The sequence below is a fragment of the Venturia canescens genome, chromosome 10, assembly GCF_019457755.1.
Source record: "Venturia canescens isolate UGA chromosome 10, ASM1945775v1, whole genome shotgun sequence".
NCBI lineage: Eukaryota > Metazoa > Arthropoda > Insecta > Hymenoptera > Ichneumonidae > Venturia > Venturia canescens.
The window spans coordinates 18538284-18554448 of record NC_057430.1 but is presented as its reverse complement, the minus strand read 5'-3'; the positions used below and the strand labels follow the sequence as shown (position 1 = coordinate 18554448).

Genomic DNA, 16165 nt, shown 5'->3' with positions numbered 1-16165 from the left:
CGAGTTTCGCAAATGCCCGCATCTTAAACACGATTCGGATAGATAGAGTGGAAAACCGAAATTATTTCCCATCCAAATAAATCAAGAATTTAGAAAAAAACAACACGAAAAGTATTATTATGGTTAAATATACTTTAAATTCGATAAACTCGAGTACCAAGTAGTTTTAGTTCTTTTCACTACAACTAAAAATCATGGCTTGACTCATTCATAACCCATAATCAGATTACCACATTGTTGCTTTCTTTTTCTTCCACTTACACTTTTTCCTTTTATTTTATTCGTGGGTATGTACAAAAATGTTCGATCTCTAAATTTTTTGATGGTGTGTGTGTGTGTGTGTGTGTGTTTTGGTTCTAGGCAAGTAAATACGATTTAATTGTGATAAATTCGATGGTTTTCAACGACTGCAACAGAGATGAATATAACGGCTCGCATCAGATGACAACGCACTCGTAGGGAAATGGTCCACGAAAGTGAGGATTGTTCGGTCGCGGGCAAGCTGTAAATATACATTAGCTATTGATATGAACCTATAAAAATATACACGCACGTATTATCACCCATTTTTTCTATTTTCTGCTGGTTTGAAAAAAAAAACACACACACACACACAATCAACCACTCACACACGCACACAGAGACAGATATCTCGTTATCCTCTTGTTAAAACAATTGATTTTGATATTATAAGCTATTGTGTGTATGTATACTAACGTTTGTCACACTGAGGTCCATGATATCCGGTACCCTCGCATCGGCACTTGAATCCTGGCTCTTGGGATATTTGCAAACAACTGCCTTCGTGCAAACATGGTCTTTGGTGACTGCATATGTCATGCTTTCCTCCTAAAGTATATTTTTAATTCAACAAAAAAGCGTTTCAACCAATAAATCCTGGTAAATCTCAATTATTTCCAAAATGAGCCTGTCAACCATTGAGTATACATTTTTGAATTTTTAGACAACTTGATCCGATGATTTATCGTTGAAAGCAATGTGCGTCGATGAAAATTCCCTAGCATTGCTGAAAAACTTTGGCGCAATGTTTTCCGAAACCTTATTGGAAATTCGGTACAGCAAATTTGTGATCTTTTTACGAAAGAAAAAAAAACTTGGAAGTCACGCCCCAAAATCCTTTGAAATTTAAAGTTTATTAATTTTTGATTGTTTCTATTTATTTATTTATTTATTTTTTTACCTTTAAGGGCCATACGACAAGCCTCCATGCTGTCGTATCTAAATTCAGCTTTGCATCCAAAGCCACATCCGCACTGACGTTCGACAATTCTGCATCCCGATCGCATCTGATCATTGTCGCACGTTCTTACAAATACTCCTGTATACGGAGATGAAGAGAAAAATAGAGAAGAATAAATAGGTATAGCTCACGGGTCCCACGTTCTCACAACTCTCGTGTGCTTCGCACGTGTTAAAGACGAGGGGGAAGAACAAGCGCAGCGAGAGACAATATGCGCCGGATGTTCATTTCGTTCTTCCCACTCTTTGCCCCTCTGCCCGACTGATAGGGTTGCAAGCGCATGTGTAGATATAAAAATCTATGACCGCGTGGGTAGTCTTCCGTTTCAATATATCGTAAAAAATGTTTTTTTCTTCTTTTTTCAACCGCAAAAAAAAATAATGAAGAAATAATGACGAAAACCGAAGGACGATTAGGTTGAATGATTATTCGATAATTACACTCCAAATTGGAGATACTAAAATACAAAATGAAACTGGATGAATTTTAAAATATAAATAGATTGTTATGATGGGGATAATATAATATTTATGTATTAGCGAGAATACGTACCGAATGTGAGGAGAACTGTAACGATAAAAATAGTCGATTTTCCTAACATGATAATGTTCAACGAAAATGCCGAGGAAAAAATTAAAACCACTCGATAGATTAGTCGAGAAATTAAGAGATGTGAAAAAATCGCGGCAAACGATCAGAGCGGCTAGCCTTCTTTTTCTAAAAGAAGAATGAGAGGAGCTCCGTCCAAAGAATTTAGTCTTGGAAACCACGTCTCGAAGATTGACAGGGGTGAGAGAGAAGAAAACGAAAGAAATACTATGTAAAGCTTGAGATGAAGAAGAGTACCGGAGGAGGACGACTAGCAGCTAAGAGCCGAGTAAAACTAAACTTGGACTATAAACGATCGTGAATTATGCGGGGCCTCGAGAACTTGGAGTAAAACCATGCGTGGGGTGACGAGTCAGCTGTCGTTCTTTTTCCCCTTCTTTCTCTCTCTTTCTCTCTCTCTCTCTCTCTCTCTCTCTTCCTCTCGTTTTGAAGCATCCGCGAGGACTTCGAGCGATAAAACGTTTCTCATGAAATACTGAAATTCTCTGAACGTACGAAAGAAGGAAACCATTGTGCTCGTTTTCTCTCTTCTCGTTGATCAATTTTTTTTTTTTTTTTAATCGAAGCATCGGAATGCCTCGCGCCTAATTTTAGTAATTAGAGAGACGCTTTCGTCAAGCAACGCGAAACATCCCGTTTTTCATGCTGAAATTATCAGACTTCCATCCGCTGTTGTCTCTCTCGTTCCGATGATCGATACGAGAATCATTAAATGATAACACTTGACACGAAGACGCGTCTAAGGGAACGACCCATAAGAAATTATGTCAAGAGGAAGACGTTTTTTTTCTAACGAATTTTTCCGTTGCACATAATTTCTTTTTATTTCTTCTAACGATGTTCTCTCATGGACGATCTTGGTGAGGATTTACGTTTGTGTGGGATGGCATTGGCTGCGGAAGAGGAATACCCTGTGCTTATCGGCGTTGAACTGGTCAAACGAGATAGGGAGCGAGATACATTATTATCTCACATAAAAGCCCTAACGCGTAAAGTAGAATTTCGATATACGAGAAATGTGTGTTCTCGAATCTCTAATCACCGAATACTCTCCTTCGACCACAGCGATGATTATTTATCTCTTTTTGGCCACTTTGCACTTTTTCCGTATTTTTCGGCTTTCCTCCCTCTCTCCCTCCCTTCGAAAAATAATTGCGTCAAAAGTGCAATGACTTTGAGAGTGACGATAAGCAATGCGCATCGACCGTTTTCTCCGGGCGAGGGAATTGACGATGTTCTATTCAATCATTTCTTGAATACGAATCGAATAATTTATTACAAAAAAAATTCACGTCGAAAAATTATAAGAATAACAAACAAATTTTTTATGGACGGATTACAACGGTTAAACAATCTTCCATGAAATTTCTCATTATTTTAGATAATATTACGTATATACAAATATACATATTTTCATCGATGTATATTCATATATGATTTATCCAAGCTCTTTTTCTTATCATTCGCATTAATGTAGTGGAATAAATATATATATTGTGTTTCATGTTAGCTTGCACCTGGCGTTATAAGTCAAGTTTTCCTGGAAGAACTTCGTTTGTTCCATTATATTCTAAAAAAAAAAAAAAAAAACAAAAAAACAAACAACGTAATTCGAGTCTGCGTCAGCTGATTATTGTAACATTTCATATTATTTAGCGCATTGCAATAAATAGCTCCACCAACGTTTCAAAATGAATAAACGGCCACAATACTCATTGAATTTTGACATCTACAAATTTGTCTGAAAATTTAGGGATCAAAAAGTATGACTTTTTTCTTTCATTTGTAATAATTTATCGTTTTTTCAACAATTCTATGATCTATTAAAAAAATAATGAAAAGAAACGACCGATTTCTTGACGATTCTCACAGTTTATTCGATTTATTCGATCGATTTGATCAGGAATATATTTTCTTATTAGAAAGACGGAAACCAACTTTTCGTAGAAATGCAATTTAGGCAGTATCTCTTTCTGCAACGTGTTATTTTTCAATGGAAGTGTAAAAATGGGTGTTTATGATAATTCGGGATCAGGACCGATAGAAGTATGTTAGTACCTTACATGAATGTCTGATCGTGTTGTTCATGAATCATTGTTGATCTTCGTGATTGCACCATGCCCGGTTGTCTACTGTACAATTCGCGCATTAAATTGTCCTTTTCTTGTTCCAGAAGGGCTATTTTGTGGCTCTTCTTGCTTACTTCCTGCGAGTAAACAATGAAAATAGTCATAATAGAACAAAATAATCACTCAAGTTATCGGTACTTTGGCGATATATTGAATAATATCGAATGTGTTTAACAATAGTATATTACACACCTAGGGAAGGAAAGTAGACTACTTCAAACCGCGGGCAGAATTGTCACCCGTCCCAAAGGCGAGGGTGATAAGCACGTGGTTTGAGGTGGTCTAATTTCACTCCCGTGGAGTGTATACTATTTTTCACCACACATGCACCGAAAATTCAACTTTCCGAAATCGGAAAGTTGAATTTTCGGTGCATGTGTGGTGAAAAATATTATGTCATGTTTATCGAAAGTTGTTGGCACCTCGGTTAAACGATGATTTTGATGCTTCAGACGTGACAACATGTCCTGATGGAGTTGAGCAGCACTCGGCGTACTCAAAAAAGCCAAATTCATGTGAAGAGGAAGACCCCCGCGCTCCCAACTGGTTATCAAGGCTGCCAAGTGGCGGTTTACTTCCAGGACTCTAGCACGTTGCAACTCCAGACGTTCTTGTTGTGCCTCTGTCCATTGTTCCTGAAAGATCAATAAATTTGTGCATTTCTCCATCTAACAAATTTTTTTCGCAAATTTACATTTTCACAAGAATATTTTCTAATCATATAACAGACAATTTAATGCACAAAAATCCTTTTTCTTCCATAGGACCCATATAAGAATTTAAAAAATCATTATGTACCACATGAGAGCCCATGCGACCCAGATGTTTGATCTTCTCCTGAGTCAATGATATTTGCTTGAGATACCATTCTCTAGCTTTATCCACTGCTGCTAAACCTTGCATCAGCAGGTCTCTTTCTTGCTCAATCTGACGCATTCTCTTCATCTACAAAATCAAACGGATTATAGATGATTTATCAATGATTTTATGATGCAGGTAAGAAAAAGATACAAAAAAAAATTAGATCTAAAAAGAGTGAAAAAAAGTGACTTTTGATATTTGAGCTGTTTCAATAAATTGTTGAGATAATATCGCTTATTATAAATGACAATAAAGCTTCAAGATCAACATTTTCAAAATGAAAAAAAGATAATTATTCGGCCGCACCAAATGTTTTTCGAACAGAGAGAACAAAAAATAATTCTTTACCATATTGTAATCAATACCATTCTGCAACGTATGACGTCGAGGTTCTCTACGCCTACCAATCATTTTTTTAGGTGGCAAGCCAGCCTGGTTGTTTTGTAAATCGACAGATTTTCCATCGCCCAGAGCTCTGGCTGGCCTAAGTAAGGTTCTGGAATCTGTTTGAAAATTGGTGGCGGCTTGTCGTTTGTCTTCTCCCATCATGAGGCCCATCTGCCAATTTTGGAGAACAGTTCTGATCTCCGATTTATCAATACTCCGATCGGAACTCAGCGCTCTGCCTTCTGTGGCTGCTCCGGTTCTGGGGGGTTTGGGAGGACCATAGGTTTTAACAGCCTTGACTTCTGGAACATTTCGTGATTCTATGGCCTCATTGGGTGCATTCAAGTTGTCTTTGCGTCCTCCCAGCAATTGCGGCATGCTAAGAGTACGCTGTTGCGATATGGCATTATTAGGTCTTATGGCAGCGGTATTAGGCGAAGTCCACACAGGTTTATTGACATTTTCTGCCAGAATAGGCGCCGAAGGCGGTCGACTTGGTTGACACTCCTTTTGTTTAACTTCGTCGCCACTACCCTGTATCTGAACTAAACAAATTTTCAAACCAGCGCAGAATCTTTCAAAACTCAATAGCCCGTTGGGCGGCGTAACTTTTTTCAAACTTTCCAGTACTCCTTTGGGCAATCCCTGGGTACCGTCATCCTGCCAACGTTCCTCGATATCCGAATACTTCACGTAACCTGTGTTCTGATCGTCCATTATTCGAAACAACGTTCTCATTGCACTCACGAAACTTTTCGGTAAGGGATCCACACTCGAAGCTTGTATCTTCGCCATTCTAGCTTTCTTTTTTTGTTTTCAATTCTTCCTATTAACAATACAGCTGTCTCAATGTCAACATTAGAAGTATGTATCCTGCGCTGCGTGAATGTTTTCAACTGTTGACCTATTTTTTCAAGTTCCCTCACTCCCGATCCTACGTTGTATATGACTATTTTTTACTGTACGCCTATAACGATTTGAGTTTTTATTTCTATTAATATTAATAACGAAGAGGTTATTTTTCATAACAATTATATTATTACGTCAAACACAATAACAATTACACCGATTACACATGCAAAACTACGGAATTCGCATTTTGTCTAGCACTATAAAACGAGATAACGAAAGAGCCAAGAACTTTTTTACTCGCATAATGTTGGGATTTACTCTGGTGGACGGAATTCCAAATGATTCGATTCCGTTCAAGCCACTGCTGGAAAGAAGAACTTCTACTGCGCCTCATCCTCTTTATTCATGCGGCTATGTCATTGCTAGATTAGAGTAGGCCATTTGTCAATATAATAGAAAACTCGTTTGTCGATTGTTGAAAACAGTTGTTGTTTTGTAACCGTCTGTTGGTTTTGCGTAAAATATAAGGCCTGCTACACACGGTCAATAATATTGCGCAATATAGGTGATTGCACAATATTATTGAACGTGTAGATGTAGTATTGAAACATTGCGCAATCATTGAACAGAAGTTTGAGCTATCTTAAATTTATGGCGCACTACACACCATACAAACTTATTGTGCAATATTACTGTGCAATATTATTGACCGTGTGTAGCGGGCCTAATACATATATATGAAGAAACTCAAGGTGATCTATCACTTGCGTGGTGCTTGCGTGAGTGCGAGAGAGATAGATGCAAAATGGTTACACGTTTTACTCGGACATCCTTGATTTTTTGAGAAAAATAAAAGTTACACCTTGTTCTCTAATAAAATGAGAATAGCGTGTAACTCATATTTTCTTTCAAATATCAACCTACTCGGAATAAAACGTGCAGCAGGATTTTTACCGACTGAACAACTGATCACACAGAACAACTGATAGATCACGTTAACGTTCACAACGATAGATCACATTTTGGTAGAGATGTAATTGGTAGTATTGAATTTTGGCAGAGATGTTTCTGGTAGGGATGGAAGTCTGCCATTTGGAATACAAAAAAACATGTATAATGCTATCCCAAATTTTAGCTGCACTTAGGGCGGGTTGTTCCAACTTCTAGGTAAACCTATCTGACAGTTAAAGTTCTACAAGTCAATGTTTTTACTCGCCAGATAAGCTACCTAGAAGTTGAAACAACCCCCCCTGACTTGTAGACCTTTAACGGTCAGATAGGCTTACCTAGAAGTTGGAACAACCCGCCCTTACTCTATTCTGTATCGCGTTCGAGTTCGGTTTTGCGGTACAGAATACAAATCAGTCGCCATCTGGCGGTGGAAGTTAAAACTCTCAGAAAGGTGTCGAAGTGCTGCCATCTCTAGGATTTAACAGACGCTAATACTCACGAGAAATACCGAAAATAAACGAATTTTCACGAAAAGATCGAATATAACAGAAATACCAAAGACAGGAGAAGCGCTGTCGTTACTTTTGTAATGCTATTCCCGTGCATCCAAAAAAATAATCACCGATAAATCGTGTTCTTATGCACAATGCGAATAAAGATACATAAAGTATTTTTAATCGATATATACTAAAAGTTGAATGCGTATCCTTTTTTAAAATAAAATACCAAGTAATTATACACACTATAACTGACGTTATATATCATTCGTCCAACGGGTGCTGCCGTCGTCAGTCGTCGGATTTTATAACAAATTCAATGGTTTCTACGTTAAAAAAAACTGCGTAACACTAGATTTTTTTCGAATAAGCAGTCCAATCAAAAGTCTAATCAGCAGTTGACACCACTGCTTTCAACAACGACAGCCGCTTCTATATAATCAGACTATTTTTCATATTTGGAAGTATAATTTTATCCTTAGATATGTTTTGTAAATATCAAAATGCGAAAGAAATTAGATAAAAATTACTTATAAACAATTCAAACAACCAACTGATTCCAAAAATTATTTTTCAATTTTTTCATTCGTCTGCCAAGCTCGTGCCGCGATCCAAAACCGCCTTGACAATTTATCGTGCGATCAGAGTGAGAGAGGATGCATTAAGGAAAAAGAAGGCTAAAACTTATTATCATGACGCATTTTGATCGAGTATAGTTGGAGATTGGTGGGGACGACGTCGACGACGACCAAGGGGCAAGCGATATGAAAATAATACGAAGTGCAAATAATTGGTGTGAAAATATTGAACAGTAACGACAAGCCATTTTTGTGCAAAAGTTGTACACAGACATTGAGAAAATGTTTTTTATTTTTTTCCCGTTGAAACTCCAATCGGATCGGTATCTCGATTTTTGTTAATTATTTTGTTTGTGGATTAAAGTTATCAATACAATACAATAATAACAAAACTCGTAATATACAACGGACAACATTTAATACGACGAAAGTGCATGAACAAATCTGTTGAATAAAGATATAACGGTTTGATCACATTTAATCGGATGATTCAACCTAGGACCCGAAGTTTTCGGTATTTGTGACGGCCAGATTTTTATTCGCACACATATGCGTGTATGTATGCGATTGATTCCACGATGCGATATGTAATTAAGAGAAAAGATAATGATTACATTTGTCCCTATACATACGCTGCTGGGAGCCATTTTCTAAATTAAAAAAAAATGTGTTTACAAAAATAAGTGGTGGCATTGTCGAGCGAAATTGCAAAAAAATAAGGCGATCGCGAAGTGAAACTGCAACCGTATTTTGTCTTGATGATTTCTTCTAATTGTTTTACGGAAAGGTTTATGCGATTGTGTGAAAATGCGTAAAATAAATCTTTGCGCCAAAATCATCCAACAGTCTTTTCTCATTCTTTTTCTGGGTATACAATAGTCCTATATATGGCTGCGCGATGTGCAATTTTTTATGTTCGCTTCATAAGATTACACGTTAATCCATTTATTTATATCGTGAATGAAAACGTATACGGGAATGGGACTGTCGATCGCCGGGAAAATATTTGAATGTAAACACCGAAAGTATGATCTTAAGGAATGGTAGTTCGCGTAGATAAAGTGCCAAATCGGAATGAGCAGCAGCAGGATGAAGGTCAGTCGATGCAGCAGGAAGAGTTTATCAGCAGTGAAGAAGCTGCTGATGAAGATTTTTGGCGAAAAAAACAAAAACTTACTGGTGGAAAAGTCAACGCTAACGGAATATGTGAAAAGGGCGGTTGGGAGGTCACCGGGGTTGAATTATCAGGAGTGAGCAACGGGGGCAAGAATTGTGAGAATTTCAGGGATAATTGGTTGGATGAAGAACGGCATAGATCGCGATCAATCGTGGTTCGTCGTGAGAGCGGTGATAAAGCTACTTCCACGGATAACGATTGCAGTGAATTCAGTGAAGCAGAGAACGAAAATGTTAAAGCCGAGACAATTCATTACGAATCTAATGGATGTTTGGAACTGAACGAGGAAGAAGATGATGAAGAGGAAGAAGAAATTGAGAATGTGAACGGTTGGATAAAAAAAAATGTCGTCGCGCCACAAGTTCAACAACAAGAGACTCATTCCGATGATAACAATGACCATGCGATCCAAAAATTTATGCCAAATCTGAACAAAACAGCGATTGGCGAAGTTAACGTTGTTAATTCGAAACACGTTAATTTCGGAGACAGAAACTTTTACAAGGGACCTGTAACTATTAAACAATTCGTTTATACAAATGCCTATCCAATACAGGAAAAAGATAAAGTTCCGATTAACAATAACATCAATGTTGCTTACAACGGTCGAATGTCCGATGTTGAACTCAATGAGGTACCTCGTGTGAAAGGGGATCAAGCCGTTTTACATCCATTCGGTGATTACAGTTCTGGTAATTATTCTTCCTGCAAATTAACCTTCTGTTTTATTCCTTTTGGCTTTAAAAATTCTCTATACAACTCATTCAACGTGGCATTTGGTTCTATGGATTTCATTTATTATGTGAAGAAATAATTTTATTTTTTCAATAGAACTTGAATGATATGAATTTTGTTGACAATTTTATAGCAGAACGATAATTTGATCCTTGACAAAGCTTGCAAAAAATTTACTGCTTCAAAAACACTGTTTGTCACTTGTTAATTGGATTTTTTTTAGCTACAAAATGGATGTGGTCATGGCGATGCGCCGTCATATTGTGCGCCTTAGCTTTAATATCCGTGACGATCGTCGTAGTTGCCTCAGTCTTTTTAACAAGTAGAAATAACATTGTAATGCCGGTATTGCCAGATGCCCCAACTTCCGGAACAAACCCAGATGGTAAAATGATTTCTATATTCGATACAATGATTTTGAGTTCAAATTAATTCATAGGCAATGAGTCGTCTCTCAATTAACAGCACTCTGCAGGGAAATCTAAAAAAAATAACCGTCAAACCAAAGATTTCTACAACAAGGTGGGATTTCTACAGCCAGGGTATGAACTCTAGGGTAGGATAAATCTAAGACTGAGTCTCGTGACTCAAGTTTTCTGCATGAAATTTTTTATGCACATTTAGTAGTTCTTCACAGAGATGTATATATTTTTTTTTTAAAGAAAATTAATGACTAAATTTTGAACGGTATCTTCAAAGATTTGCATTTCAAACCAATGAGCCTGATATTTTGATGAGCAGCAAGTCGGTCAAGTTCAGATTTAATGTGCATATTTGATAGATTGCTTTTCAGCAATGCTGGTACTGGGATTCAATGAAAATGATTAAAACATGTATAAACATGTGAATGAAATTTCAAAAAATTAACTCCAACACTTTCTAACTTGTTTCATAATGAAAAGACGTCTGGGTGGATTCGGTACGATTTATTGAAAGAAACGAATGGCTCGCTCAACCGCCAACAGAATCGCTTTCAAAACTGGAGGAAGTTCCGGTACCATACGTAATAATAAGCCACACAGCATCAGCGCCTTGTGTACTGCAAAGTGAGTGCGTGCAGAGGGTTCGACGAATCCAGTCTTTCCACATAGAGGGAAATGGTTGGTCCGACATTGGATACAACTTTCTCGTGGGCGGCGATGGTCTTGCTTACGTTGGACGTGGTTGGGATGCCGAGGGGGCGCACGCTTTTGGGTGGAACAAAAAAAGCATCGGTATCAGTTTAATCGGCACTTTCAATGACGTGCCACCTTACAAAAATCAATTGCACGCTGCACAAAAAGTTATTGAGGTTGGCCTCAATCTCAGCAAAATAGCACCAGATTACAAACTTCTTGGCCATCGACAAGTCTCGACAACATTGAGTCCTGGTGACAAGCTTTATGAAATCCTCAAAACGTGGAATCACTGGTCCCCTGATCCGCCACCGCGCAGTTGCGCTTTCATCGTGAATCAAGCATACAATTATTTTTCCATTTTTTTAATTTCTATCTCAGTCTCTCTTTTTCTTGATTAATTATTCAGCTCTCGAGCACGTTATTTTTTATATTTTTGTAGATTGCGAGTTTTATCTTTTTTTTTATCCCGATATTCATATAAAAATATCGATCGATCGGTTATTCGTGTATGGCAAAAAAATTGAGAATTGCTCCGTTTCAAATTTGACGACCCCTCATTATTATCCGCAAAAAATTTTCTCTTTTTCTTATACACACGACCGAGGAACAAGCTTCATTACAAGTTACGGAGATCGGTTTTTCCGTTTTGTGTTTTTATTGTACTATTGTTTAGGTTGCTGCACAGAACTGTTCCAATGACGAGGAATAATGGTATTCGCGAGATCATTACTTTGAGCGGTTAATCAAGACGGAATTAGCCAGAAAATTTTGATCGATATTCTGTCCCGTTTTATTATCAAAAATTGACAGATTCGATCGGTCGCCTTGCTCTTATCATTGTGGGCCGCCAACGTTCCATGATTTATCTATCTGATGTACATCAGTAGACTCAATTCCGATAAGAATGTGAAAAAGCTTGGCGTTCGTAGTAATACTAATAAAAATTATCCGTAAATTGATTATTATCACTATTCTTAGTTTCGTGTTTTTACGTTGTCGACGGGTTGACGAAACTTGTGGCAAAAAAATTTCTCAAGCTCAAATGTTGCGCACTTAGTAGCGAGCGATTCTTTTATACGGACCACCAACATGTGGAACGAACGAGAGAACTGTCAGTTGTGGAACAATTTATTCGTGCTTAGTAGACATTTGAAAGATCAGAAAATCTCATCCTCATAATTTTCCAATTATTTCAGTTGCACAATGTTTTTGGAGTTGGCGATGCGGTCTTGTGTTGTGCCTCATAGCTTTAGCTTCAGTGACCACCATTGGAATCGTTTCAGTAGGTTTGTCAAAAAGCGACGAGACAGAAGATACTCCAGGTGAAAAAGAAGTTTACTAGCTGTCTCGTAGTGTTATAATTATAATGATGTTATCCATACGAACTTACATTTCCCAAGTTTCAGAGTTATTGCTAATTTTTATCAACTTCACAATATTGTGTACTTATCAAAGTAACGCTAGTGTTCGCACACATTTGATTTTGAACCATGTGAAATCATGAAATTAAAGCTGTCCACTTGAGAGTCTTGTACCTTGGCAAAAAAAAAAAAAAAAAAACAGTGACAAATGCTGCAGATATGAAAATAATTCTGTAGAGTACAACATTTTTTTTTTACATAAAAACCAAAAAAAATCTATTGACGGTAATAATTTGGATACTTAGGACCCGCGAGAGCGAATCAGAAACCATGAATAATTAGTCATACACATTTTTTGAATAACTCGGGCGGTCTAAATCGGACATGCTCGATATGAGAACGTACGGATCTATAAGAACTTCGATAAAAACTCACGTAAAAATAACCTTGTTAAAAAAATATTCTGAATATTTAATATGACAAATTCTTCGCAAAGTAATGAAAATGAAGTTAAACCATAATAGGACACTGATTTTGTTTTTCATTATTAACGTTTTAATTCGAAGGTACCGATACTCTACGATTCGTCCAACGAAATGATTGGTTAGCACAGCCACCACAAGATCTTCCAACCAAATTGTCCAAACTACCCGCTCCGTACGTTATAATAAGCCATACAGCGACCGAGTCGTGCAATACTATGAGCGATTGCAAATTGCGTGTTCGGACGATTCAAACTTATCACGTGGAGTCTCAAAACTTCTCCGACATTGCGTACAATTTTTTGGTGGGTGGCGACGGTTTTGTTTACGTTGGACGTGACTGGGACATTGAAGGAGCTCATGCTCACGGGTGGAACGACAAGAGCATCGGGTTGAGCTTTATCGGCACTTTCAACGATATTCCACCGAATAAGCTACAATTACAGGGGGCTATAAAGTTACTAGAGCTTGGCGTGGAACTAGACAAGTTAATGGTCAATTACACTCTTCTCGGACATCGACAAGTATCCAAAACATTGAGTCCTGGTCAGAAACTTTTCGATATCATTACAAGTTGGAAACATTGGTCGAACAAATCATATGCTCTAGCTGAACAATGAAAGTGATTTTATAATAGTGATGATGACATCACTATTATAGAATCATACTTCAAAACGTGGGGGAGAAAAAAAACGCCAAACGAGAAATGCCTTTTCTTATTTTTTATCGCTTCACCAAGTCTTCGACCGCACAAACTTATAATAAAAATTGTAAAGATTTTCAGTTATGACTGAGTTTTCATTGCTTCATCGCGTTTGATTGCTGTATCTTCTACTAATTTAATTTTCCGCTTTTTCTCATAATGTTCTATTCGATTCTCGAGGCTTTCTGAAATTGAGAAAATATTTGGACCCATTGATGAGGAACGAAACATTTATTCAACAAGTAATAAAGTAATTATACTAACCACAAGTTAAACGTTTCATTAGCGGTTGATAATTTGTAGCTTGCACACCTTGCAGCAACGAAAAATGTCCAGGATCTTTTAGAGGGCCTTCATCATCCAAATGAGATTTCAAATCGTCCAACATTTCTCGAATCATTGTTGATCTGGAGAAAAATTGATGTTAACCAAAATAATTGAAAACCCGCAATTTGTCAACGAATTAGATAGGAAAGATCGACTTACTTGACTGCATTTATAGTCCAATCTTTTTCTAGACTCTGAACGACAAGATTTAATTCATTTTTTTCGAAAATCCATTTAACATCATCAAAGTGACAATCGTACAAATTCAATGGTAATTCGTGAGCGAGACTGTACTGCGGTTTACGAGAACACGATTCTACATTGAGAAGATCGCGTACTACCACAGGCTTTTCTTTTCCTTGTCCAACGAGCAATAAAACTCCCATTATGCACCGGATCTGGTGCCATAAAAAAGCCTGGCTTTTTATGACGAATTGGTACATATCATAGCCTGAAAAGTAAAAAAAAAATGATTGGACCAGAGAAAAAATTGAAAAAAAAAAAAAAAAAAAACAATCAGTCTTTTCAACGATTTTTGTACCAGATATTTCATCAGATTCTCGAGGCTTAATTGTAATAACTTTGGCTTCGTCGACCTTTCTGTCAAAACGTACAACACCATTGCCAACGTCCATTTTGCAAAAATTTCGAAAATCGTGGTAACCCACGATATAGCCAGCTGCTTCGTTCATTGCTTCAATGTTCAAGTAACCTCTTGGAAAAAAGTATTTGTACGTTCTATGTTTGCAGTCAAAGCGGGCTGACTTTGTTCTTTGAACAGGGGCCCAAGCATAACACCTGATATCACTAGGTAACAATCTATTGAGAATTCTGCAATAATCCAATTCATCCTCGATTTTATCTTGTTCGCTGGGTTCCAAACGACTCCGAATATCCAGCGATATGACTTGGGAAAATGCACTCACTCCTTTATCCGTACGCCCACATCTGTGATAATTCGAAGTTTGACGATTCTCGATACAACACGATCGTTTTAAGGCGATAAATATGTGCTCTTCCACTGTATTATTGTTGTCTTCTTGCTCCACGAAACCATGATAGTTCCAACCGAGATAAAAAAATTTCAAGAGCACGTGTCTTTTGTAGCATCTGCGATGAAATATTTTAAATGGAGCATTTTATTAATTATTCACAAAAATTTTTTTTTTTCTGATTCGCGCTTAATAATTATTCCGACAATCATATTTGGTTACTAGGTTGAGTTTCCATTGAATGAAGGATCACGTTGAAGCCTTCAAAATAGAATTTTTTTTAAACTGAGCACTGCTGCAATAATTGTTTGGCGATACTTGACTTATTGTTATTATAATGATCAATCAAAATTTCCATGAAGCATAGATCCAAAAAACTTTGGCGATTCCACAAAACTTACCGAGAAAAGTCAAATGGCTTAGCAGACTCGTTATTCGATTTTTTATTAAGAGAACTCTGTTTCGAATCCTCAGCTTTCTTGATTATTCTCCTCAGCTGATAATTGTGAGCTTCTAATTGCAGGATTTTGTCAATAAGGCACTGTAAGAAAAAATCCATTTTTTACAAAGTTTTTCAGACAAAACAGTCAGAAAATCAATTTTCCATGACTCAAAAATTCAGTGTCATTATTTATTTTTTGTATATTTTCATGACATTCCATTGAAATTCAATGGTAAAAGTGTGTACCATATTTGAATCCATATAAATTCATTTTATTTGCGTTTTTTGTAAGCATATTTCTTACCGAGCTGTCAAATTTTTCCAGTTCTTCTCGGGTCGAAGCATTTTTACTATTTGTATTTTTCGTGATAACGTAATCTGCCATTGCTCTGTTATTATTGATAATTAATCCTAGACCCTTATGGCCGTTTTCTCCGATGCAGTTCAAACTCAGTTCAATTTTTAAAATATATTTCAAGATAGGATGAACCGAGTTTAAGCTCAGATTAACATTGGAGAAAACGGGCATAAGACCTATAGCTTTTTTGTGACGTAGACCTTACTCACACGGTCGTACATACAGAGTCTCGTAACACATTTAATTAACATTGCAGCAATGTGTTCTTTCTTCTTCTTCTTCTTTTTCTCTATGGCTATCTCCCTTCAACATTCTGGGGAATTTTGAAGGGCGAGGAGACGACCC

The 16165-nt window shown here is 37.1% G+C and overlaps 4 protein-coding genes across 6 annotated transcripts; 1 reads left to right on the top strand and 3 right to left on the bottom strand.

Moving 5' to 3' along the window:
- Positions 1–241: 241 nt before the first annotated feature.
- On the bottom strand, positions 242–2185 carry LOC122416833 (neurogenic locus notch homolog protein 3-like). The gene is made up of 4 exons (XM_043429902.1): positions 1814–2185; positions 1202–1339; positions 718–849; positions 242–502 (listed from the first exon to the last, which is right to left on the bottom strand). Exons 1-4 carry the CDS (start codon positions 1860–1862, stop codon positions 438–440), a joined length of 384 nt encoding a protein of 127 aa, XP_043285837.1. The 5' UTR covers positions 1863–2185; the 3' UTR covers positions 242–437.
- Positions 2186–3118: 933 nt separating this feature from the next.
- LOC122416832 (suppressor APC domain-containing protein 2) lies at positions 3119–6423 on the bottom strand. 2 transcript variants are annotated; one of them, XM_043429901.1, is made up of 5 exons: positions 5209–6423; positions 4798–4944; positions 4422–4634; positions 3929–4076; positions 3119–3440 (listed from the first exon to the last, which is right to left on the bottom strand). In XM_043429901.1, exons 1-4 carry the CDS (start codon positions 6040–6042, stop codon positions 3930–3932), a joined length of 1341 nt encoding a protein of 446 aa, XP_043285836.1. In that variant the 5' UTR covers positions 6043–6423; the 3' UTR covers positions 3119–3440; position 3929. The 2 variants fall into 2 exon arrangements, with proteins under 2 accessions (XP_043285836.1, XP_043285835.1); XM_043429900.1 differs by having other exon boundaries at positions 3934–4076.
- Positions 6424–7691: 1268 nt separating this feature from the next.
- LOC122416719 (peptidoglycan-recognition protein LE-like) lies at positions 7692–13970 on the top strand. 2 transcript variants are annotated; one of them, XM_043429759.1, is made up of 5 exons: positions 7797–9994; positions 10261–10422; positions 10940–11251; positions 12352–12477; positions 13083–13970. In XM_043429759.1, exons 1-5 carry the CDS (start codon positions 9166–9168, stop codon positions 13616–13618), a joined length of 1965 nt encoding a protein of 654 aa, XP_043285694.1. In that variant the 5' UTR covers positions 7797–9165; the 3' UTR covers positions 13619–13970. The 2 variants fall into 2 exon arrangements, with proteins under 2 accessions (XP_043285695.1, XP_043285694.1); XM_043429760.1 differs by lacking the exon at positions 10261–10422 and having other exon boundaries at positions 7692–9994.
- LOC122416720 (tRNA pseudouridine(38/39) synthase) lies at positions 13706–16095 on the bottom strand. Its single transcript, XM_043429761.1, has 6 exons — positions 15767–16095; positions 15422–15561; positions 14570–15138; positions 14188–14479; positions 13966–14108; positions 13706–13886 (listed from the first exon to the last, which is right to left on the bottom strand). Exons 1-6 carry the CDS (start codon positions 15989–15991, stop codon positions 13783–13785), a joined length of 1473 nt encoding a protein of 490 aa, XP_043285696.1. The 5' UTR covers positions 15992–16095; the 3' UTR covers positions 13706–13782.
- Between the last annotated feature and the right edge of the window lie 70 nt (positions 16096–16165).

Coding starts and splice junctions, on each gene's coding strand:
- LOC122416833 (XM_043429902.1), bottom strand. CDS start 1,862: ATGTTAGGAAAATCGACTATTTTTATCGTTACAGTTCTCCTCACATTC. Junction 1,340..1,813: donor TACAGTTCTCCTCACATTCG/GTACGTATTCTC, acceptor CTCCGTATACAG/GAGTATTTGTAAGAACGTGC. Junction 503..717: donor TGGACCTCAGTGTGACAAAC/GTTAGTATACAT, acceptor GTATATTTACAG/CTTGCCCGCGACCGAACAAT.
- LOC122416720 (XM_043429761.1), bottom strand. CDS start 15,991: ATGCCCGTTTTCTCCAATGTTAATCTGAGCTTAAACTCGGTTCATCCT. Junction 15,562..15,766: donor TGGAAAAATTTGACAGCTCG/GTAAGAAATATG, acceptor TTTTTCTTACAG/TGCCTTATTGACAAAATCCT. Junction 14,480..14,569: donor AGAATCTGATGAAATATCTG/GTACAAAAATCG, acceptor TTTACTTTTCAG/GCTATGATATGTACCAATTC.
- LOC122416832 (XM_043429900.1), bottom strand. CDS start 6,042: ATGGCGAAGATACAAGCTTCGAGTGTGGATCCCTTACCGAAAAGTTTC. Junction 4,945..5,208: donor ATGGTATTGATTACAATATG/GTAAAGAATTAT, acceptor TTGATTTTGTAG/ATGAAGAGAATGCGTCAGAT. Junction 4,077..4,421: donor AAAATCATCGTTTAACCGAG/GTGCCAACAACT, acceptor GTTTACTCGCAG/GAAGTAAGCAAGAAGAGCCA.
- LOC122416719 (XM_043429759.1), top strand. CDS start 9,166: ATGGTAGTTCGCGTAGATAAAGTGCCAAATCGGAATGAGCAGCAGCAG. Junction 10,423..10,939: donor TTCCGGAACAAACCCAGATG/GTAAAATGATTT, acceptor CATAATGAAAAG/ACGTCTGGGTGGATTCGGTA. Junction 11,252..12,351: donor GTGGAACAAAAAAAGCATCG/GTATCAGTTTAA, acceptor CAATTATTTCAG/TTGCACAATGTTTTTGGAGT.